At 37.9% G+C, this 25167-nt stretch overlaps 1 protein-coding gene across 1 annotated transcript; it reads right to left on the bottom strand.

Moving 5' to 3' along the window:
• Positions 1-638: 638 nt before the first annotated feature.
• On the bottom strand, positions 639-21457 carry RTRAF (RNA transcription, translation and transport factor). Its single transcript, XM_036271597.1, has 8 exons — positions 21228-21457; positions 19532-19656; positions 15449-15548; positions 7439-7525; positions 6021-6109; positions 3405-3473; positions 1083-1131; positions 639-966 (listed from the first exon to the last, which is right to left on the bottom strand). The coding sequence occupies exons 1-8, from the start codon at positions 21286-21288 to the stop codon at positions 812-814; spliced, it is 735 nt and encodes a 244-aa protein (XP_036127490.1). The 5' UTR covers positions 21289-21457; the 3' UTR covers positions 639-811.
• Positions 21458-25167: the final 3710 nt, after the last annotated feature.

The raw sequence follows: 25167 nt of genomic DNA, 5'->3' as shown, positions 1-25167 counted from the left end.
AGTTTATACCTCAATCTTTACTACTGTATTTTTAAAAACAGAAGTTATTGCAAGTTTAAAAGAGGTAATAGAATTTTAATTGTTGCTTATTACAGCAACTTTTTATAAAACATTTGTATCATATTTAAAAATTCAAATTCATTCAAACTAAGAACCAATTAGAAATATGTTAAGACCCTTTCTGAGTTATTTTTGGCCAAGAAATTAAAGCACATATAACCAGTATAAAATTAAAATCTTAAAGATCATAAACCTTGACATAGAGAAGGCTATGCACAACTGATGGGAAAGAACCAACTTATTTATAGTTTCCCAACAAAAGTTCTAAGTTGTTCTTTTTTTTTTTTACCTCTGCATCAGTGCATTTCTATTTATATTAAAAGGTGCTAGAATATTTCAGTTTGTATTTTCTGATCCTATAAATCCCTCTATAGAATAACCCACAGAAATTACCACATTTATAAAAACCAAAGATGTATCAGTCTCAAATTTTCTAGATTACTCCAATAAAATATTTTAAATGTTCCTATGACTTTTGAGGATCTGTACTGTTTCTATAACAAAGTTGGGGGATGGCATGTACCTTAATCATAAAGGAAGAAGCAGATTAATTAAATGTAACACACAGTCCAAAAAAATCTACTTTCCCAAACTTTATTAAAGAAAAAGAAATGATGGTAAATCTCTAAAACATAGTTAATTTTCTGGGATTCTTCCCTTAAAAATGTGGTGTTTGATTTCAAAACACATACCAGGGCGTGCATTGTTCCCAACTGTACTAAGTAGGCAAGAGGCTGAAATCCTAAAATGTTCATCTTCCAACTTTTCCCAGTCTGTGGTCTGTCTTTGGATCGGCAATAATTGCCTGAACAGCTACTATGGCTTCATTAATTTTTGTCTGTAGGTCTCTGAGCTCTTCTATATGCAGCAATCTCAGAATTTGAGCAGCTTCATTAAGAACTGCATCTATTTATAAGAAACATAGCATTAATCAGTATCTTTTGTATTTAAGACAATTTACTCATTCATTTCCTCCAAATGTTCATCAAGTCTCTAAAAGTAATTTGAACAAAACCACTTACCTCCTGTGTCAAAACCAAGAATATGCTTGTCTAAAGCAACAGGCAATCCCTTAAAAAAAAAAAGGACAAAATGAGACTATAGTTAAGTATCACGTTCTTTTCTCATCTAAAACTGAAAAGCAGCTAGCTATTTTGTTATTTTAACCCTTTTAGTCATAGTAGTAAGGGGAATGAGAATTCTCTAGAAAATGGCCTTTCAAGGTAGTGGAAAGCTAGTTCCATAACCCATCCAATCCTTTAAGACAGGCACATAAAATAGCTCCATTTTGTTGCAGTGTCCCTGTCACTGCAGGGCTGCTATTGTTCCATTTTACCTACAGTAAGCAGCGGTGTACAGGGCAAATAGAATAGGACTACTTTTAATATTGCTTTCCTCAAGCAGGTTTATTTCTGAGCACATTAATTTGTTTTTGCAAATTGTATAAATCTAAAATATAGTTTTTCAGCCAGCATTTTTACCAGATTATCTACATATAATTTAACTTTCAATAGTTCATTTTGAAGTTACTTTGAAATAGGATAGGAAAATGAATAGAATCTAAACCATTTAGCTAACCAGTCAACACCTGCATCTAGGTATACTACAGAGGGTGATTATGATGATGCCAAACCACATGGAGTTCACAAACTATCAAATAAAGATAAGGACAGGCAGTCTAGACTTTCTGTTGATTATACTGAATAAATTCATTACCAGTAAAAAAGTCACTACACTTTTCAATACTACAAATGCTAAGCTGCAGTATTTCATTCTTGCCTACTCCATTCTTGCCTATTCTGCTTCAAAATAGCTAATAATAAACGGACATGAAAATTCAGTGAGCAAAACTAAAGAGAAGTGTACTGAGTGGCTTTCTATGTTAGGCTGGTACCAGATGTTCTGTTTACCCTTTGTCTGCCAAACAACCAAGGAACACATATGGCTGAAGATGATCACATGGCTAGTCATGGTATCTTTTGAGATGACATTAAAACTAAGATTTGGAGCACTGAAAATAAAACTAAATGTTACTTTGCAAACAGCAGCAGTGATTTGGCTATGTCCTCATTTGCACTGCCTTCCAAACCATAGCTTTACTGAATAAATTTATTATACCAGAACAATTTACTGTCTGTTCTATAGTGTGGGAGAAACAGACTGATCTTTAACTCAATTTCCAGTGGCTGGATTCATACACAGTTAATAATCTAATAAGAACCTTGAAAAGAAACTGAATGTCTTTCAGAGGGGAGGGGAGGGGAGGACTCTTACCTAGCATTAATAACCTTTTAACACTGCCAGGCCTTGTTAAAGATGGGGTCAGAGGACAAATGACACTGGGGAACTGGGGGAGGCAAAAAAAGGGCCAGGGTCCAGGATGGTGGCTGCACCAAAGGCATTCACTGCAACATCTGCATAGCAGGAAGGGGCCTCTTTAAACACCTGCAGCTGCTGCTAACCCGTGAGGACATTCTCTGTACTGCCTCACAGTCAATGAGACTTGAGGGATATTTAGATTTCTGGTACAGTTCATCTAAAAACATCCCAGAATTACTAATTAGCTATGGTGTAGTTTGCTCATTCTACAAAGATGAGTTTCAGTCACCTGTACCCTGAACCTCACACTCTAATAGCCCCTCTATCCCCCTTCACCTAGGATATAACTAGCTCATGGAAACCACCACACACAGACCCTGTCCTCACCCACCGTGAATCAGACTGCCTGAACTCAACCACTTATCAACTAGGTGACCTCATGCAAGTTACTTATGTTTTATGCTAGGAAACAGAAAAGATGAGAAGATACATCTCTGAAGAAAAAAGAGTGAGAGCAAGATTTAGGTCAAAAAGAAAATTATTAACAGAAGGTGTGTCCTGTTTCCCAGCAATTAGTCAAAATAACCCAGTAAATTTCACAACAGCACATTCTTTTAAATAAACTTCAACTAGGTACATGCAGTGGTTTATACTGGCAGCTGGATACACTATTGGTAGCTTATCTTAGGTATGAAGGGAGATGAACAATTAGTTCATTTTACACTATTGGTAGCTTATCTTAGGTATGAAGGGAGATGAACAATTAGTTCATTTTACACTATTGGTAGCTTATCTTAGGTATGAAGGGAGATGAACAATTAGTTCATTTTTCACTCAAAATGACTATACAATATGCTTAGAAACCAAATTCAATCCCCTTGAATTAAGCTATCCTTTCTTTTGGCAGTTCTAATGTAGAATGGATATATTAAGCAGAAAAATGCAGAGTTTAAAGCCATGACAATATCAAAAGAAACTCTCATTAATAATTACTTTAGACTTTATTAAAAAAAAAAAATACATACCTCTTTTGTTTGACTTGCTTTAGCAATTGCCTCCTGTGTCAGGCGCTCTTGGACCAAAATGCGAATTGCCTAAGAAACCCAAAAATACTGTTTTTAGTTTTCAACTTTTCTTCTATGAGTCTAGATTAGAAGGATGCCCAGTTTGATAGTTAGAATTACCTAGTTCATTAACAAACTCCCGATTAAAAATTAGAAACAAAAACTGTAATAAAAGTTCTCACATTTAATATTTAACACTGTGGAATGATGCCTAAAACAATTTAAAACATTTTTTGAATAGGTAACTCATGTGTGTGGTAAAAAAAAAATATATTTTAAATGAAGAAGGACACATTGTAAAAAGTAGGTCTCCAGCCTCAGCCATCCCTCCAGAAGATAATCACTAGGACCAGATCCTTGTCTCCTTACCAGGGCTCTTATTAAATTACAAGCATACTCAGGCAAACATGTGCACACACATGTGATCTCTGACACACAGGCTCATACACACTGTCATTGCTTCTTTCACTTAATTATAGTAAAATGTTTTCAGGTCTTTTACAGAACACATTGTTTTTTTCTTTTTCATCACCAAGGCATATTATTATAGCAAACACAGTGTATACATGCATCTGCACAGACTCAACAACAAAAAGGATTTTATATGGAATTTTAACTAATGGATGTCAATTACAACTCAAAAATTAGTATGAAAACTGGAAATTTAATGCTACATTTGAAAATAATTTAACCAATCGTTAACAGTGATTGCAAATATAAACAGTCTGGTTGTCAAAACAGTTAATATACTGATTCTTACACTTGGCAAATCTATGAAAATGTTTTCCATGTTGTTATGTATTGTTTGCATCTTAAAATAACTCAAAGGGACAATCATGCAGCTAGGATTAGAATTTTATTAAGCTTATGATTATAGCTGACTTTTACTTTTTTCCACTGAGTGTTTAAAGTGTAATGAAACGTATCCTCAAAATGCTAACATTGTATTTCTCCTCCCAGTTTATGATTAAAGCTCATATGAGTATTATAGAACTGTTCCAAAGCAATTTACATAATTGCCTGAGTAAGGAACAAGCCTTTGAAAGAGCTAAATTTCACTAAATACAACTTTTTGTCTCTTGGCATCCAATCTGAGTTGAGAAAATCCAAACTGACATTCAGATTCAGCATACAAAATTATAATAATCTAGAAACAGAACAGTCTTCCCCTTGTTACAACTGCTATTTAATACATACAATTCTAAAAAGTGGAATAAATTATGGCTTAATCTCTTGTGGGCAAAGTAAAGTTTAATTATTCAATTCACTGCAAAATAGTTTAACAGTAATTTACATTCACAAGGTATAGATTTTTATGAGAAACTAAAACTTTAATTTCTCATAAAAATCAGAAACTTCTAAAATAATTTTCAAGTCTGGTATCTTAAGTACCACTCCCCTCCCCCGACCCTACTATACTATCACGAACGACTACTTGGCATAAATCTTCTTAAGTATGAGTACATTTTTCCTCTCAGAAATAACAGACATTTTTTAGACCACTGGGATCCCTGAAGTAGAGGTATGAACTGAGGGCCTATTTAGGATGGGTGACTTGGAAGACAGAGAGATTCTTTCCTCCCTCAAAGAGGTTGTGGAGTATGTATTTTTGAATAAATACACCATTACTAATTTGGTATTTTCCACTATCTTAATGAATACAGACCATGAATATTTAAAGGGACTGATTAAACATAAGTGGGGCGATACAGGAAATGTGGGAACCACAAGGTCAGCGTGCCGATATTAAAATATTGGCTTGCCCTGGCGGGTTTGGCTCAGCAGTAGAGCATCAGCCTGCAGACCAGTGAGTCTGGAGTTCGACTCCAGCCAAGTGCACGTAACTCATTTGAGGTTCGTCGCAAGCCCTGGTTGGGGTCATGTGGAAGGCACATGAGAGATGTGTCCCTCTCATGTTGATGTTTCTCACTCCCTTTCTCTCCCTCCCACTCTATCTGAGGATAAACAGAAAAATATTCTCAGGTGAAGACATTTTTTCCATTGATTTTTAGAGAGTGGAAGAGAGAAAGGGAGAGGGAGGGGAGGAAGGAAAAGGGGAAGAAGGGAGGGAGGGGGAGGGGGAGAGAGAGAGATATCAAGAACAATTGGTTGCCTCCCAAAAGCGCCCCTCCCCCATGTACCCAGGTACATGCCCTTAACTGGGAATACAAACTCACAACCATTTGGTCCATGAGCCAAAGCTCTAACCACTAAGAACACTGGCCAGGGCCTGGCTGTATCATTTTTTTGTGTGTCATCTTGGACATTTATTCTCTTTATGTGTTTCTTCATACATATTAAAAAGAAAGATATTAACATCTACCTCTAAATGTTGGGAGAATTGGATAACATCATCTTTACAAAAGGATTTAAGCATAGTGGCAGGCACACAGTCAACACTCTGATATTAGTTATTAGACAATCTAAAAACGATGAATCTGCTTTATGTCCCACATTCCTCCACATTTTAGTCATTCAACCATAAATTTAAATATCAAAAATAGTTAATTGTTTAAAAGTGAAGTTTAAAAATATATATATACAGTTTCTGTCAAGAATCAAGAATATGAAACTGACCTTAAGCATTACCAGGTAATCATCATGACGCTGAATCTGAAGAAGGTTAGCCAAAGCCATTACACCAGCCTTAAAATCAGGATTATTAACTAGAAAAGATTAAAATGAAAACTTAGAGCTCTGCAAATATAATTTGACACATATGTAAACATATAAATTTATAAAAAGCATTTTAAATTTTCCAGTAACAACAAATCTCAGTATTTAAAACTGTTGAGCAGTAAGGGGCATGAACTAGGTAAGGTACACTGATGAGATCAATGGTTTTCTTATTAATCAGCCAAAGTGAACAATCAAATAAATGACTAAATTAACTCACATGAACTTTTTCTGCAAGGCCCATTTATGCAGCACTTTTAATTAACATTTATTCCCAAAGCTATTTATTTTAATACACAGATCCCTTCTTCGAGTTTTCCCAAAACTTTCTCTCTAAGCAGCAGCTCTCAAATATTGAAGTTCTCAAATATTAATTCATAAGGATAAGTCAAATTATAGGTCACAATGATTCAGTGAAAGAATTATTTAACATATTATAATCTAAGTAATAAGATTCTTTATACTTTTAAAAGGAGAACCACGAAGAGACATCTGGGACTTAAAATTATAAAAAATTTTACCACTTTCTCATAGTGTCACATTAGATTAGAAAAAATGTTACGTTCCCAGGAGCAAACAATCATCACCATAATTAAATACAAATCAAAACCTCCACACTACTATGAGATCATGAAACAGCATTTTAACATTCAGATATTCAACTACAAGAGGGAGAAAGCATACTGTAAATACAATAAAAAAAATCAGAGAATAAAATATCCTCGCAAATGCTGCATGTGTGAAGCATTCTTAATCTACTAAAATCAAGTAAACCCAGGCTTCATTCTAAACATTTAAGAAACTCAAAATGTTGATCATTTTTATACATTTACACAGTCATCTCCCCTTATCCAAAGGAGATCCACTCCAAGATCCCGTGTATGCCTAAAACCAGGATAGTACTGAACCCCATATATAACATGTGTTCCTCCTATACATCCTTATCTTTTCACTTAAAAGAAGCACTTTACGGCTTCTCTTTGGCATATCTAAATTGCCAGCATCACAACTCTTGTGTTTTGGGGCCATTACGTAAAATAAGGTTTACCTGAACACAAGCAATGGCATACCATGATAGTTGATCTGATAACCCAGCTGGCTACTAAGTGATTTGAGTGTGGATATGCTGAGCAAAGGCTTGATTCAGAGACCAGGCAGGATAGCACAAAACTTCATTATGCTATTCTGAATGGTGTGCAATTTAAAGTGAATTGTTTACTTCTGACACTTTCCATTTGGTATTTTTGGAGAGCAGATGACCACAGGTTACTGAAAGCATGGAAAGTGAAGCTTTGGATAAAGGGGTCTACTGTACTTACCATCCAAGTTGATCAATGGCTCTGCATTTTTAGCTGCATTGTCAGCATTTTTTGTATTATCAGCTACTGAGTCCTTGTATTTTTCAGCTGTAAAAATAGGCAAAAATGCACTTTGTAAAACTTCAACTTAAGGTAAAACAATCATTGCTTTATTTATTGAATCTGAGCCAAATTGGTTATTATAAGACAACTCATCCAATCAACTTATTTTTGCTATTAAAAAAAATCTAACAGACCTGGCCGGTTTGGCTCAGCGGTTAGAGCGTCGGCCTGCGGTCCTGAGAGACCTGGGTTCGGTTCCCGCTAAGGGAGAGTACCTCGGTTGCAGTTTGTCCCTGGCCCTGGTCGGTCGTGCGGGTGGCAGCCACTCGATGTGTCCCTTTCACATCAATGTTTCTCTCTCTCTCTCTGTTCCTCTCTCTCCCTCCCGCTCTACCTGAACAAAAAACAAAAAAATGTCCTCGGGTGAGGATTAAAAAAAAAAAAAAAAAAAAAAAAATCTAACAGAAGCCCGACAAGTGTGGCTCAGTAGATTGAGCATTATCCTATGGACTGAGAGGTTCCAGTTCAACTCCTGGTCAGGGTACATGCCTAGGTTGTGGGCTTGATCCCCAATAGGGGGTGTGCAGAAGGCAGTGGATCAAAGTTTCTCTCTCACATCAATGTTTCTCTCTCCCCCTTCCTCTCTAAAGAAAAAAAAAATCAATAAAAACATTTTTAAGACAATGTGATTATAGCTTTCTGATTAAGCTAAAATGATTACTGAATACCTTACACAAATATCTTTTCATTAACATCTTTAAAAGTAATACATTTCAGCCCAGCCAGTGTGGCTCAGTGGTTGAACGTCGACCCACGCACCAAGAGGTTGCCAGTTTGACTCCCGGTCAGGGCACATGCCCAGGTTGTGGGCCCAATCCCCAGTGGGGGGCATGCAGGAGGTGGCCAATTGATGTTCTCTCTCATCAATTTTTCTCTCTCTCCCTCTCCCTTCTTGTCACTAAAAATCAATAAAGAAAAGAAAAAACAAAGTAATACATTTCAAACATTTATCTAAATGTTAGCAGAGTAAGTATGCCTTTACAGCTTCCTCTTAAACTTGGTAAGGGTAAATGTAAGTTACATGATATTAAATGCAAACTCACTAAAAAGTAAGTTTCTTCCCAAATCTTTTGAATGCTGTACACAGAATCAAAAAACTTTGCTTTCTAAAAAAATCAGCACTTCAAATATACCATCATATACAAACCTAAACTTTTGAAAGCCAGAATTCCAAAGGCAGAGTTTGTAATTATTACTTGAAATATTTAATAATACACTGAACTTAATGTCCAAAATGCTATCTTTGGTCATAATGCTTATATCATTTATTTACTAATGAAACGAGGGAAAAACAAAAGCTTTAAAATTTAAATCAGACAGGAGTTAGCTTAAAGGAGCTCCCACTGGCCATCTAGAACAGTGTAAACATCAAAATACACCATCACAAAAAAAGACTACGACTCACTGAGGAAATTAAGAATGCACATTATCCACATTGATTTAAATAAACAAACAAATTGGAAAGACAGTAAAGTTCCTCCTTAACATAAAAAGCCAACAAATAATTGTAGAAAGAATAATAGAATTAGAAAAACATCATTTGGCAATCATTATTAACATAATTGACTCAGATGAGAATCATTAAATGGATGCTAAAGCTTGGGGGAAAGTTTGAAAAGCAAAAGCATATTGACATCATCTCAAAATATCTCCCAACAACAGACATAGTTCCCCAACAAAGGGAAAATAGTAACTTTAGAAATGAGAAACCTTAACCAAGGGATCAGAGAAATAGGACCAATAATGGGACATATCACTAACACATGCCTCCTGACATCATGCATTTAAAAGAACACAACATTGCTTCTGTGTTACTCTTACCAGAAGTACAAACCCTAAATCTAATCATGAGGAAACATCAGACAAACCCCAACTGAGGAACATTCTATAAAAATATGTCAGTGTCATAAAGGCTAAGGAACTTTTCCAGATTACAGGAGACTAAAGAGACATAACAAATGAATGCAACACATGATCAAGAATTGCATTTTTGTTTTGGTATAAAGAATATTTAGAGACTTCCGGTCAAGATGGCAGCGTAGGTAAACACGGTATCGCGTCCTTCCACAACTACATCAAAGTTACAACTAAACTGCAGAACAACCATCATTCAAAACCGCCTGAGATCAAGCTGAATGGAAATCCTACAACTACGGAATTAAAGCAGCAGCCACATCGAGACTGGTAGGAGGCGCAGAGGCGACGGGCTGGTCCCACACCCACGTGTGGCTGATAAAAATCAGGAGGATACCTCGGCTGGGAAGGTCCTCCCTGAGGACTGAGGGGTCCCCGTCCCACACCAGGTGCCCTGCTCAGGGTTCCAGTGCCAGGAAGAGAAGTCCCCATAACTTCTGGCCGGAAAAACCAGCAGGAACTGAGGCTCAGGGAAGCTGACGCGGCTGGAGCCCCAGGCAGCTCCTTAAAGGACCCGCACACGGACTTATCAGACTCTCTCCCTCTAAGCTTGGAGGGGAGGCAGCTCGAGGGGCGCCAGAGACATACAGGTAAGAACTGAGCTGTTCGGCGCTAGAGCCAGGGCTGGCTGGAGAGGGGGCTTTCTCTGGGACAAACGTGCTGTATGAGGCCTTTGTTCCTTTGGTGAGCCCTTCCCTGGGGCGGCAGACAGCCGCCATATCTGGGATTCCAGCAACCTGGCTCACACTGGTAGCCCCACCCTCATGATTCCCTGAGGCCCTGCCCCGCCCCACCCAACTTTCAGACCCACCCAAGCTACTATCAGTTGCTTAACCATAGGATTGGCCTGTCATGTATCCTGCTTCAGGTTTTCCTAAATTCTTCCAAACAAGCAGCATCTGGTCTCAGATAGACCCATTCCTCTCGTTAAGTAATACATAGAAACAAACACAGGGAGGCAGCCCAAATGAGGAGACAAAGAAACAGGTCCCAAATGAAAGAACAGAACAAAACCCCAAGAAAAGAACTAAGCGAAATAAAGATAAGCAACCTAATAGATGCTGAGTTCAAAATACTGCTTATAAGGATGCTCAATGAACTTAGTGAGAATCTCAGTGAACTTAGTGAGGGTCTCAAGAGCATAAAAAAGGACCAGTCAGAAATGATGGATGCACAGTCAGAAATGAAGGAGGCATTAACTGAAATAAAGAATAATTTACACAGATTCAATAGTAGAGGACGTAAATCCAAGAAGCAAACCACTGATTTGGAATATAAGGAAGCAAAAAACGCCCAATCAGAACAGCAAAAAGAAAAAGAATCCAAAAAAATGAGGATAGTGTAAGGAGCCTCTGGGACAACTTCAAGCGTGCCAACATTAGCATCTTGGGGGTGCCGGAAGGAGAAGAGAAAGAACAAGAAATCGAAAACCTGTTTGAAACAATAATGACAGAAAACTTTCCTAACTTGGTGAAAGAAACAGACGTACAAATCCAGGAAGCACAGAGAGTCCCAAACAAGATGAACCCCAAGGGGCCCACCCAAGACACATCATCATCAAAATGCAAAAGGTTCAAGACGAAGAGAGAATCTTAAAAGCAGCACAAGAAAAGCAGTTAGTTACCTACAAGGGAGTTCCCATAAGGCTGTCAGCTGATTTCTCAAAAGAAACTTTGCAGGCCAGAGGGAGTGGCAAGAAATATTCAGAGTGATGAAAAGGAAGAACCCACAACCAAGATCACTCTATCCTGCAAAGCTGTCATTTAGAATCGATGGCCATATAAAGAGTTTCCCAGAAAGGAAAAAGTTGAAGGAGTTCATCACCACCAAACTGTTATTGTATGAAATGATGAAGGGTCTTTCTGAAGAAGACGACAAAATATATGAACAAACAAAATGGCAATGCATATCTATCGACAACGGAATCTGCAAACAAGGTGAACAGGCAGAGCAGAGGCATTCTCATAGATACAGAGAACATTTTGTTGGCTGCCAGATGGGAAGGGGGTTGGGGGAATGGGTGAAAAAGCTGAAGGGATTAAGAAGTACAAATTCATTGCTAGACTGACAAACCTCAAAGGTAAAGGGGTTGGGGAGGTGGGAAGAAATAAACCAAAGAACTTAAATGCATAACCAATGGACACAGACAATAGTGTGGTAAAAGGCGGGAGGGGGGCGGGAGTGGGAAGGAGGGGGTCAATGGGGGAAAAATGAGGAACATCTGTAATACATTCAACAATAAAGATTTAAAAAAAATAATTTATCCTCAAAAAGAAAAAAAAAAGAATATTATTTAGACAATTAGTAAAATATAAGTAACAGCTACAGAGAAGGGTATTGAATCAAAGTTAATTTTCTGATTTTGGTAACTGTCCTGTAGTTACATACATTTTGGAAATGTGCATTATTACATTAATATCAAATGGTTTAGAAAAAGTTATCTATGTATATTATAAAGAAGAAAGCAAATAAATTAAATGTTAATATTTGCAAAACATGTATGAGAAAATTCTTTGTACTGTTTCTTGAAATTTTTCTGTAAATCTTAATAAAAAAAATTAAAAGAAATTTAAGTCAGATTTTTTTTTAAATGTGTTTTTACTGATTTTTTTAGAGAGAGGAAGGGAGAGAGAGAAACATCAATTGGGTGCCTCCTGCACACCCCCTACTGGGGATCCAGCCCGTAACCCAGGCATATACCCTGAATGGGAATCTGGACCTCTTGAGTCCATGGGGCAACACTCAATTACTGAGCCACAGGGCAGGGCTTAAGTCAGATTTTAATCACTTTAACTGACAAGCTAGCAAAATGCTTTAAAAATACTGAAGCACAATAAAAATTCACAATGGCCTAATCCAATAACAATGAAAATTTTAAGTAACTTACAAGTCAAGAAGAATGCAATGAGTTAATGTAAAACCACAAAAGAACAACAGTGCCTTCTACTAATAAGGAACAGTATTACTACTTTTAAGCCCTGTGGCCAAAGTCTGTTCTTACAATTCTGAATTTTAAGATTACACAAAACCTTGTTTTCTAGTTTTGACTTTTAATATACTTTTGATATAATTTACCTTTTAACTATAATTCAGCTAAAATTCAATAAATTTCAATATCAAAAAATGTATTTCAGATACAACCTTAGTCTAATTATTTTATTTAAAAAATACCATGTTAACCATGCTATATTACTGAGAAATAATTGTATTTAAGAATTAAAGTCAACTGCAGGGATACATGATACCTAGGTAAAGTAAGTTAAAATATTATAAAAATGGCACAAATGGAATAAATAGAAGTAAAACAGAAATAGATTAGATGTGACTACAATTTCATTTGAGAATAGCTGAAAAACACTGTCAAAAAGCTGGAGAATATTTTGTTGCAAATGAACTAACAGAGTTTACCAACTCAAACCAGAATAATCACTTTCCTAAAGGTCCTAAAATTCAACTAATGCCACCAAGGCTTATGATCACAACATTTATTTTTAAACTAACATTCAAAATTAAAATTAGGGAAGTGGGGGGTGGGGGGTGGCCTGGAGCTTTTAACATTTCTGCCATAAGGTTTCTGAAATTTAAATCTAAAGTTGGTTGGTGCTCCAAATTAGAATATGTGAACATTCATATATGGCATTTGCCGAACATTAAAATTCATCTATTATATGCAAGAAACTATGTCAGGTACTGTGCAAACAGAATCATAAATGCCCACTCTCCCATATTCCCAATCCCTGTAACCTATGAATGTTACCTTACATGGCAAAAGGGACTTTGCAGACGTTATCCAGGTGGGCCCAATGTAATCATAGCACCCTTATAAGAGGGAGGCAGGATGATCATGAGATGTGACAATGGAAATAAGAGTCACAGAAAAGACTGAGATGCTATGCTCTTAGATGCAAAGATAAAAAGAGGCAGAGTCGAGGAATGCAGGCAACCTACAGAAGATAGAAAAAGACAAAGAAATGGCTCTTCCCCTAGAACCTCCGAAGAGAACCTATCAATGGCCTGACATTTAAGTTCAGTAAGACAGATGTTGTACTTCTGACCTCCAAGACTGTAAAATAATACACTGTGTTTTAAGTTACTGAGTTTGTGGTAATTTGTTACAACAGCAATAGCAGACTAACAGAGGTACAGTACCATGTAGGAAACAAAACTGAGTATGAGCTTACAATTTAGTGGGGCAAATAAAACATAAGAAAATGGAAAGTGAATAACTTAAAAGAAACAGTTGAAAGCTATGATAGTTCAGAAGGAAATACTAATTGGCATTTGTGCTGGATCTTACAAGGATGAGCAGGACTTAGATGTGCAGAGAAGAGAGTGAAATGGCACATTCGTCAAAGGAAAATGTAAGCCAAGAAACTGAGGGTAGAAAAGAAAAGAGATCTAAACAGGAACCAGCATTATTCTAGTTTGACTGGGATATCAAGTATGTGAATACTGGATGGACACCAATTATCAAAGGCCTTGAATACCAGGATAAGAAGCCAGCCTAGAGTCCCTTTTGTAGAAAATGGAAAACCAATGATGCTTCTGAATATAACAGGATATGTTTTTTGGAAACCGAGCATAGCATTCTAAAACAGATTTATATTTTAAAAAGTTAGCTTGATGGGCCATGCAGATGAGAACAGAGGAGGGTGATGCTAAGAGACCAGTATGAAAGATAGTACAATAATCTCAGTAGAACAAGGGACTGAATTAAGGCACTAGTGGGAAGGGAAAAGACACAATAGACATGGGAAAAGATAGATGTTGTCAGAATGAGAAGAAAAAAGGAGAAGTCAAAGATATCAAAAAAAGGCTTAAAAAACAAATAATTAAGAAAACTGGAACTGACAGTTCCATAAGAGAGGACAATATAAAACACAGAAGATAGCCCTGGCCGGTTTGGCTTAGCGGTTAGAGCGTCGGCCTGCGGTCCTGAGAGACCCAGGCTCAGTTCCCGCTAAGGGCGAGTACCTGGGTTGCGGTTTGTCCCCGGCCCTGGTCGGTTGTGCGGGTGGCAGCCACTCGATGTATTCCTTTCACGTCAATGTTTCTCTCTCTCTCTCTGTTCCTCTCTCTCCCTCCCACTCTACCTGAACAAAAAATGGAAAACTGTCCTCGGGTGAGGATAAAACAAACAAACAAACAAACACAGAAGATAGAATTATGATAAGATAATTGGATCTTGCTTGCATTTAAATGATCTAACGAAAAGGAAAACTAATTTATTGACAAAAAATTTTTTTTCCTATATATACTAACATTCAAAAGATTCCAATTATATCTGTATCTGTAATAAAATGACATTACTTATATATAAGTAATAAATATATTTTGGCCTATAGTGTATATTGACATTAGACATATGTTTCCGTCTTGTGAAATTACCTGCTGCAACCAACATTCTGAAATCCAATCAATTGTGAGACACTAACTACTATTCAACTCGAAAGGCCAAGGTACAGGCTGTGAAAGTAGGCAAATTTGAACTCTACCACTACTTTCTGAGAAGACAATCACAATTAGCTTTCTCCAGAAGACATCATTTCTAAATTCTTTTTTTTTTTTGGTACGTGCCCCTAGTGGGAACTGAACCTGGGACTCTCTGGTCCGCAGGCCGACGCTTCAACAGCTGAGCCAAACCGGCCAGGGCATCATTTTTAAATTCTAAACAACAACAACAACAAAATCTAAATACCAATGAAAAACAGTGCTTTTAACTTTGTATGACAATAAAAAGACTCTAATTTTAGAAAAGAAAATTCTTTCCCAGACAATTTGGGAGGGTGGGGGTAAGTACTAGACACAGAAGAATGGTTCCCAAAAAAGTAAGTTTTTAAATAGATGCTGAAAAGGAACATGAAGATACATATAAAACTTAAAATGAATCAAAAGTAAAGTAAGACAAAACACAAACTGGTGGTTCCCTACATTTTTACACTCCTTTCCCATCTTTCCTCTCCTCTTTAAAACACACATTCTCATAAAACATACCATTATCTCCATATTCAAGTCTAACAGCTAAACCAAGAAGCCAGTCAATTGCTTCTTGTCGATCTTGAATCTTGAAAGGACAGTTAACATCTGTAAGATACTGTGAAAGGAAAAAGCAATTACTTTCATGATTACTGTAAAGTCACAGAATAAAAAAATGATAAAACTGAAAGATACCTTAGTTTGGATCTCAATGAATTTCTTACAATATTTAAGTGTACCACCTTAAGTGAAGTATTTCCCATCATGCTTTTTGAAATTTTTCTTTTGAAGATTCCAGGTAGGGTACCACTGATCTAGAATAACTTCCTCATTTTATAGAAAAGAAAACTGAGGCCTAGAGAGGTTAACACTTGTGAACAATTAGAAACTTAGATCTGGGACCTGAATCTAAATTTTCTGATTTCAAGGTCTCAATACACATAGAGCAATTAAATAAAAAGGACTCTAAAAAGGAGAATATAAAAATAAAGCAATTATTATCTTAACCTTAGCTTTCATATTATGGAAATGCACTGAAGAGAGTAAGCCATGTAACTACATGTACAATGCAACCAAACAGTTAATAAATAAAATAAAGAAGCTGTGTATCGAAATCAGTATTATCCTTCAAATGAGTCTCTTAGGAGCTTAAAATCTAATTCCAGCAACAATGCTACTACTCAAACTTCTGAACTCCCTTTTGGAAATCCTTTGGGAATAATTAATCAACACTTTTAAGTTACACCTCATTTTTTAACCAAAAGTTTTATCCCCTGGCTTAAAAAACACAAACAAAAACCCACATCTCATTCACAAGATTTGGTCATAATCTATAAAGTAAATCCACCTTCAAAATTTAAAAATTGTCAATACTAAGAATATTCAAAAGATGTCTCATGATCTAAAAGTAATTCCAAAAGAAGTTCCAAATATGCTTTAAGCAATGACATCACCATTCTAGAGAGAACAATATGAAAGAGAACATCTGTTTGAATGTGTATTTAAGTTCCAATAGAACTATCTTTAAGTTATCCTACTTTGTTACTTTGGGGCTTCTCTCTCTCTCTCTCTCTATATATATATATATATATAAATATATAAATATATATATATTTTTTTCTTTATTGATCTTAGAGAGAGGATGGGAGAGGGAGAGAGAGATAGAAGCATCGATGAAAGAAAACATTGACTGGCCACCTCCTGCTTTCCCCCCACTGGGGATTAAGCCCACAACCTGGGCATGTGCCCTGACCAGGAATCGAACCGGCGACCACTTGGTGCATAGGTTGAAGCTCAACTGGTGACACACACCAGCCAGGATGGGCTTCTTTTTTTAAAATCTTCACTAGAGGAGATATATATTTTTAAAATTGATTTTGAGAGAGAAGAGGGGTGGGGAAAGAGAGAAAAATAGAGAGAGAGAAACATCAACATGAGAAACATCAATGGGTTGCTTCTCACACATACCCTGACTGGGGATCCAACCTGCAACCTTTTTGGTATCTGGCACTATGCTCCAAACAACTGAGCCATATGGCCAGGCCTTGGGTGTTTTTTACCAGAAATTTATATAGCAGTCTCAAATTATGCACAGGGAACATGTTCCAAGACTCTCAGTGGATGCCTGAAACCTAGGATAATACCAAACCCTACAAATACTAGTTTTCCCCTACATGTACACACCTATGGTAGCTTAATTTATAAATTAGGTACAGTACGAGATTAATAATAACTGCCTGGCAGGTGTGGCTCGGTGGTTGAGCGTCAACGCATGCACCAAAAGGTCACTACACTTTGATTCCTGGTAAGGGCACATGCCCACATTGTGGGCCAAATCCCCAGTGGGGGGCATGCAGGAGGCAGCCAACTGATATTCTCTCTCATCAATGTTTCTATCTCTCTCTCCTCCCCCTTCCTCCCTCTAAAATCAATAAAAAAAAAAATTTAAAGAGATTAACAATAACTAATAAAATAGAACAGTTATAACAATATACTGCAAAAGTTATGTGAATGTGGTCTCTCTCTCTCAAAATCTTACACTGTACTTAACCTTTTCTTGTGATGATGTGAAATGATATAATGCCTATATGAGATGAAGTGAGATAAACAACATAGGCATGATGATGTAGCATTAGACTACCAATGACCTTCCGTCAATAAGGGTTACTTAAACACAGGTACTGTGATACCATGAGAGTTGATCTGATAACCGAGACTTATAAGTGAGTACGTAATGGGTGAGTAGAATATACAGTGTGGATACGCTGGGAAAAGAGATGATTTACCTCTGGGACAGGGCAGGACATCATTAAATGTAACCGTGATACTCAGAATAGAGCACAATTTAAAATTAATGGATTATTTCTGGAATTTTCCATTTAATATTTCGGACAGTGGTTGACTACGGGTAACTGAAACCTTGAAAGTGAAACCACAGATAAGAAGGGACTACTGACTTCTTCAAATACCCTTCCTACATGTGGAACTTTGTACAGTCTTGTACATAAGAACTGATCATAAGATGTAACATGAACAAATATAAAATCCTACTAATGTATTTCAAAAGTTAAAGAAGCCTATAAAAGTTTTCAAAAATACATTTTAAGAACAAAGGAAAATAATCTAGTAGCAGCAATGACAGCAATAGAGGCTGTGGAATAAGGATATAGCATTTACTGTGGGCCAGCAACTCTGTAAACAGGTATATTATCACTGATTAACAACACATGCCACCCCTAAGAAATAAGTACCACTATTATGCCCATTTATTGATGAAAACATTGACACAGAAAGGTTAATAAACTTGCCCACAGTCATAGAGCTAGTATGTAACTTACACAATCCCCTAATTCATACAATCTCTGATTCTAAGGAGGAAGTTAGGTACCCTAATCACTTTGCTCCAACAAATGAAAAATTTGGTCTTTTTCCTATTTTTAAAGGAAAATACCTTACTCATTAAAGTATATAGCCAATGAAACTGTTTACTATAAGTAATGATATGTAAAAGGTGATGGTTATTCTAATTTGGAAACAATTCTTTTTCTGCAAAAGTGTTATTAAAATTAAATTAAGTCAATATAAAAATTATGCTAGCCACAAAAATAAGATATAATACAGGGCTTTTTATGTTTATTTCGATTGTACACAATGAGGGACATGTGTATGTTAAATATAATCGTGATCAAAACAACCTTCGTTTATGTCTTATTTTAATATAAGTATTATTGCCCTGGCCGGTTTGGCTCAGTGCTTAGAGCGTAGGCCCACAGACCCAAGAGTCATGGGTTCGATTCCAGTCAAGGGCACATACCTTGGTTGTAGTTCAGTCCCTGGCCCTGGTTGGGTTCATGCGGGGGGCAACCAATCTATGTTTCTCTCTCTTGCCCTCCCAACTCTGTCTGAAAATAGATGGAAAAATATCTTCGGGTGAGGATTCATAAAAAATAATATAAGTATTATTGTTCCATTTTTAATCTAATGTAAAAATTCTTATTTTGCCATTTTTACCATTTACAGAATATATGAATGTCATTGTTTATTTAAGAAACCTCACAGTGTTTCCAGACAAAATATTTTTATCTAATACTCTAAAAAGAAAGTTAAATCCTGAAATCCAGCTCTTCTAACACTGATCATTATTATTTTTTTTATTAGGGCTTTGTGGAAAGCTTTATTAATGATGTAAAATTAAGGGGGTTTCCCTCCAAGGTCCTATCTATGTCCATCTTGCCATGGAGAAGTCCAATCGTGTCTTTATCAGGGCCAGAATTAAAGCCACTGCCCAGAATTTCTGCTCCATGTTAAAGTACGGTCCAGTCCAGCATCTGGCTAGCTTAGCTTGTGTTCCCAGATGCAGTCCATTGCTTGTGGGATCCACACGGCCATGGGCCATGTGGCTGCTTAAGGCCACATGGCTCTCCGCTCTACAGTGGCCTGGAAGCAGCAGGGCCAAGACGGGAAATGCCTGAAACACTCCCAGGGTGGAGGAAGCACCCTGATCATTATCTTTATTTTAAAAGAACAAAGCAATTTTAAGCTTGTCTGTCTACATATAATTTTTAGACAAGCTCCTTGTAATTTTACTTTCTAATTCATTACCTTTTCAAAGAACTTGGGCCAGTCACTGCTGTGGATGTTTCTTAAATTACCTCTGTCTTCAATCTTGTAGTGTCTGATTTTCTGGTCTTCAAGCCAAACAATAAAGTTTCTAAATTCTGTTTCATCTGCAACAAAAAGACCATATAAATTACTAGAAGCACTTCCTTCGTCATGAATAAATGGTCTCGTGGAACTTTTAACTCTAAAATAAGAAGTTAATTGAGCTGCTCGAAGTAGGAATTGAAAGTGCAGACTCTGGATCAACAGATTTAAAATGTTCTGCTCATATCTTGGCCTAAATTCAAACACTTAGTAGTTGTGTGAACTTGGGCTAATCACCTACATTTTCTGTGCCTCAGATTCTTCAGTTACAAAATGAGGGTAATAACAGGGCTTACCTTACAGGGTTGCTATGAAAATGAAATGAAATAAGATTAAAAACAGTGTTTGGCAGATCGTTTTGGCTATGTAAGTGTTATTATTCTAGTTCCTTTGGAGTGAGGGATGAGGCAAGGTTAAATTTATAGCAAAGTAATAATAAAGGACAAAAATTAAATGCCAAAACAGAAAGAAGATACTATTGTCACTGTTACAGCACATTAAGTGCACAAAAGAGAAAATACATGTTTCATTTCACCTTTCCACACGCTTTTGAGGGAGGTAATACCTCCCTTTTCACAGATGAGAAAAACTGAGGCTCAAAGATTCAAATCCTGATCTAAGCTGTTGCCACTGACCCTTTCTTGTTCAATAAAAGGCAAATGCACTGACCCTTTCTTGTTCAATAAAAGGGAAAGTAGAAAAGCAAGATTCTGTACATTACTATACTTCTAAGCAGATCAACAGAACCCCGTTAATCCTGCTGAGAAATTATTTTCTCTTTCAAATTCAAGCTTCCATTATGCAGTCTTGAGAACTATACAACGATCTGAGTAACCCAGGCTGTACACGGATCACTTTCAAACTTACAGGTCTACACAGGCTAAGAACTACAGAAGGAAATATATACTGGTGGACAACAGTTAAGTAACAGTGGGTAGCAATGTCAATACTTAAAAAAAATTTTAATGCTGTAAAATCCCAAACACCTTTGTATTCACAATTCAACTGCCCCATTTGTCTGCTATCAACTTTGTGCACGACCTCACACAAGGTATTAGCCCGTCACTACATCGCCTACTCCAACACTCGGCCTGGGGGTTCATTAGGTACCGTCTCGACCCCAAACTCCCACACCCACCCTCACCCGATCAGTTCCTGGCGGGCAGTCAACCAGTCTTCCAATTACCCAGCATCTCCCTCAGTTTCCAGCTCCGCACTAGCCCACAGCAGGAGCTCAAGGTACCGCCCAATTACAGGGAAACCATGGAATCGAAGGGAGAAGTTAGAAAGCGAGTATTTTATCTCTGGTGTGCTGCGGCGCTGGGAGTTGAGGGGGGTGTTTGGAGTTTAGCACCTGCAGAAAGTGACGAGCCGAGGCAGGAGCGGGTGAGGGGGCTCCATAGGCCGGGCGTGGCCGGGGGGGGGGGGGGGGGCTGCGGGAAGCACAGGTGCCTGGAGGCCGGGAGGGCAGCGCGGCCGGGCCCTTCAGGGAAACAGGGCCGCGGAGAGTCCGGGTAGAGAGCCCGGATGGGGGCGCTGAGAGCTCGGCCACCAGCGGGGTGCGGGGTGCGGGGTGCGGGGACCACCGCCTCACCTTTGCAGTTGAAGCCCGCGGGGTTGTGGTAGTCGAGGGCCGTCAGCTTGCGTCGGAACATGGTTCCGGCTTCTCGCTCTAGTCCCCCAGGCTTCGGCCGGGAGCGCACAGGAGAGGAGCGGCGGCCGCGAGCTGGGAAGCTACCGGCGACGCGGCGAGGGGCGGGCAGGCGCCTGGACGTTCCGAAACGACGGCGCCTTCACCAATGGTGGCTTAAGAAAGGCGGCCGCCGGCGAATGCCCACCAATCGCAGCTTCGGCTGAGGAGGCGGGGCCACGTCGGGGCACGTTGACGCTCAAATAAACTTTATTGTCAGCTTCCTAGTTGTACAATAGGCAGAAAGCAGCTGAAAAGCCACTGACCTCATGTTTTCCAAGTCAGTTTTCTCTTGTTTTCCTCGCCTTCTTGATAGGGCATGCAGAGAATAGTATATGTAGAATTTCTACTGTCGGCCATACCGCTCATTGGATCACAGAATTACTCTTTAGTATTTTCATTGCATTCATTCATTCATTCATTCATACACTGAATGCCTCCTACATAATAGGTGCTCTTCTAAAACTGCTAATGCAAAGTCTTTTGGCAAGGTCCCTTTCAGACTAGTTGGGAGTAATCCAGAGGTAAACATACAACAATAATACTATGTTAAATTTATAAACACTGCCAGCTATATATGTTTCATTTCATTTCAACAGATTATAATTAAACAGTATTTGTGGGTCATACAAATGAGTAAGATATTTTCAGGAATTTCAAGTATAATAGCAAAAATTGATATGTAAATAGATACTTATAATCTAAAGTTAGAAAGTGATAAATTATGAGAAGTACAAAGTGTGCTGTCAGATCAGAATACAGGTTTAAGGTGGGCATGTGAGACAATGTTTTTTCCAATTAAGGTGCTTACAAACTAAATCAAGAAAACCAGCTTCAGGAGTATGTTTCCTTGAACAAAATTTGATCAAAGCTTCAGCTGTAATCACACACTGTGGTGTACAATAGTTGTATAACTAATGAAATACTAGCCAAAATATAAGAACAAAAATAAACCTGTCAAGGAAGGAAGAATAATAAAGCAATCATTTACATGCAATTGCAGATAATACATTATTTTTAAGGGGAGAAAAGCAGCTCTTAAAACTTATTTCTGGCCCTGGCCAGTTTGGCTCAGCAGTTAGAGTGTCAGCCTGCGGTCCAGAGAGACCCAGGTTTGGTTCCCGCTAAGGGCACCTACCTCTGTTGTAGTTTGTCCCTGGCCCTGGTTGGTCATGGGAATGGCAGCCACTTGGCATGTCCCTTTCACGGCGATGTTTTTTTTTCTCTCTCTCTCTCTCTCTTCCTCCCACTCTACCTGAACATAAAATGGAAAAATGTCCTCAGGGGAGGATAAAAAACAAAAACAAAAAAACTTATTTCTGGAATTGACTCTTTAAAGCAAAATAATAATAATAGTAGTAGTAATAATAAAAAGTAGACTTTTTTCTGACCTTGTTTTTCTGTTTCAGAACCCTAAGTTGTCAGCCACTTGAAACTGGTCATCAGCCCTGGCCACCCCCAGGTGTGTGGGAAGGTTAGAAGAGGATTGAGACACACTGCTGAAGGGACCTACCGGACTTTAGGAGGAGATAAAGCTAATTTTGGAAAAGAGATATTACAGATTATAAACATTCAACCTCTTTTTTGTATAAAGAACCTTTGTCTTTTTTTTTTCCTGCATTTGAATTCTTTTGGCCTGTCTTGAATGAAGTGTACAACAAGAAGTGAATCTTAGAAAATTCCATTTCTGAAGACTAAGTCCTCTATGCACTTCAAAAAGGGGGAAACTAACTTTTATTATCAAATGTACTGAGCTCCAATTTTATGGTTGATCAGAGGTTTTCTAAGTCATTAATCCATCTGTGTAATTACTTAACACAGTTAAAGACTGTCTGCCTGCCAGTCTTCTAGGCATGTTGGACGCTCCTGTGAAATTATACACAAAAACCTCTGCCCTCGGAGAGCTTGCCACTTGGCAAGGGAAGACAATATAATTATAAGTAAGTAAATTGTTTAGTATTTTAAAAGGTGAAAAGTTCTATGAGAAAATCATAAGATAAAAGGAGTAAGGACTGGGGGTAATGGAAACGATGCAGGTTGCAGTTTTAAACAGAATGGTCAGGTTAGGTCTCATTGAGAAGGTGAAATGCTGAGACTTGAAGGAAGTAAGCAAGTAAGCCATGTGAATAAATGGGGGGGAGACAGTTCTAGGTAGAGTACCCAGTGCAAACAAGAGATAAGAATGGTTTATATATTCTTAAATGGTTGAAAATCAAAAGAAGAATATTCATGACACATGGAAATTATATGATATTCACATTTCAGTGTCCATAAATAAAGTGGTATTGGAACACCGCCATGGCCACTCACTCACTGGCTGCTTTGGTGCTACAAGGGCAGAAATGAATAATTGCAACAGAGACCATCTGGTCTACAGAGGCTAAATATATGGTTTCAGAAAAGCAGAGGTGGCGATTTCACCATTATTACCAGGCCAACAATTTATCAAGCAAGACAACAAATCGGAGATACAGGTTATTCTTTGAAAGTTATTTTCACAAATTGCAACATTTTTTAAAGTCCTGACCAATTTACTAGACCCCTTTGTTTAAATTATTCTTCCAAAGACAGTGAACAGAACAAGGTCGTAACATTTAAGAATATACACAGTCTCTATATTGAACAGAAAAACAAGCTTGATGTTCTAATGAATATTATCAATTTAACCTCCATTAAATCATATCTTTTTTAACAAGTGGTAAATACAAAAATCATCCTCCTTCTCCTCTTCCTCCTCCTCCTCCTTCTCCTATTCCTCCTCCTCCTCCTCCTCCTCTTCCTCCTCCTCTGGAATTTCATGACTTAACATTAAAAGTAAAAAGCAGGCCAGTAGAGCTCAATTTTATTGGTAGAAATGGAATAGAAATTTCCTTAGTTATAACTGGAGCATGAAGTATTCACCTTCCATACTTGATACTGCAGGGAAAAGCTTGCCTGACAATGAAAACAACACAGAGAAAACAGACCCAAGAGTTGGAGAAAGGGAATTCCTGAAAATGTCTTACAAGGGCCTAGATCCAGCTGTTCAGATACATGTGCCAATAAATTCCTTTTGGTGCTTGAACCCAATTGGGTTGAGGTTCTGTCACTTACAACCACAATAGTCCTAAGATGAGGACAGGTTCCTGAGAGAGAGACAAAGGAAATGGTCCACAGAGTTGAAACTCAGCATGGATGAAAAGGAAATGATGGCTTTAGGTGACCTCAGGAATGTCACACACCAGAGATTTGGAGAACAGTGGATGCAGGCATAGAAACAGGAACACCAGTAGAAATGAACCAGATAGAGAAGGTGAAAAATCAGGTTCAGCACCTGTTGAGTTTCGGGTGAGGAAACCAGAATACGTCATCCCAAAATATACCTCTTTGACATAAAAATTATTTTAAACTAAAGGTAATTAAGCAGCAAACTCAGAAAAAGCTCCCCTTTTTTGCCTAGAGGCAGGATATAAATTCTCATTTTGCTAGAGACAGTCTCTTATCAGCCAGAGACTTACTAGAGGAATCTACAGACAAAGCTCACTCTGTTAGTTCCCTCCCATGCATTTTACCTTCCCATAGTTTGTGGCCCCTGGAATATTAAAACTGTTTTGTCTACATGGTTCCACTGATATGAGGTGCCTAGAGTAGTCAAATTCATAGAGACAGAAAGTAGAATGGTGGTTGCCAGAAGCTGGGGTGAGGGGGCGAATGAGGTGTTATTGTTTAATGGGTACAGAGTTTCTGTTTTGCAAGATGAAGAGTTCTGGAGATGGATGGTGGTGGTGGTTGCACAACAATGTGAATGTACCTAATACCACTGAACTGTGCATTTAAAAAATGGATAAGCCCTGGATGGTGTGGC

This window comes from Molossus molossus, unplaced genomic scaffold (genome assembly GCF_014108415.1).
Source record: "Molossus molossus isolate mMolMol1 unplaced genomic scaffold, mMolMol1.p scaffold_m16_p_1, whole genome shotgun sequence".
NCBI classification, from domain to species: Eukaryota; Metazoa; Chordata; class Mammalia; order Chiroptera; family Molossidae; genus Molossus; species Molossus molossus.
This window is presented reverse-complemented; position numbering and strand designations above follow the sequence as displayed.

What these genes read in the sequence shown, in the direction of transcription:
- RTRAF (XM_036271597.1), bottom strand. Translation starts at nt 21,288, where the DNA reads ATGTTCCGACGCAAGCTGACGGCCCTCGACTACCACAACCCCGCGGGC. An exon ending in ATTACCTGGTAATGCTTAAG is followed by an intron (nt 3,474 to 6,020) that starts GTCAGTTTCATA and finishes TGGGTTTCTTAG; the next exon opens with GCAATTCGCATTTTGGTCCA. An exon ending in AAGCAAGTCAAACAAAAGAG is followed by an intron (nt 1,132 to 3,404) that starts GTATGTATTTTT and finishes TTTTTTTTTAAG; the next exon opens with GGATTGCCTGTTGCTTTAGA.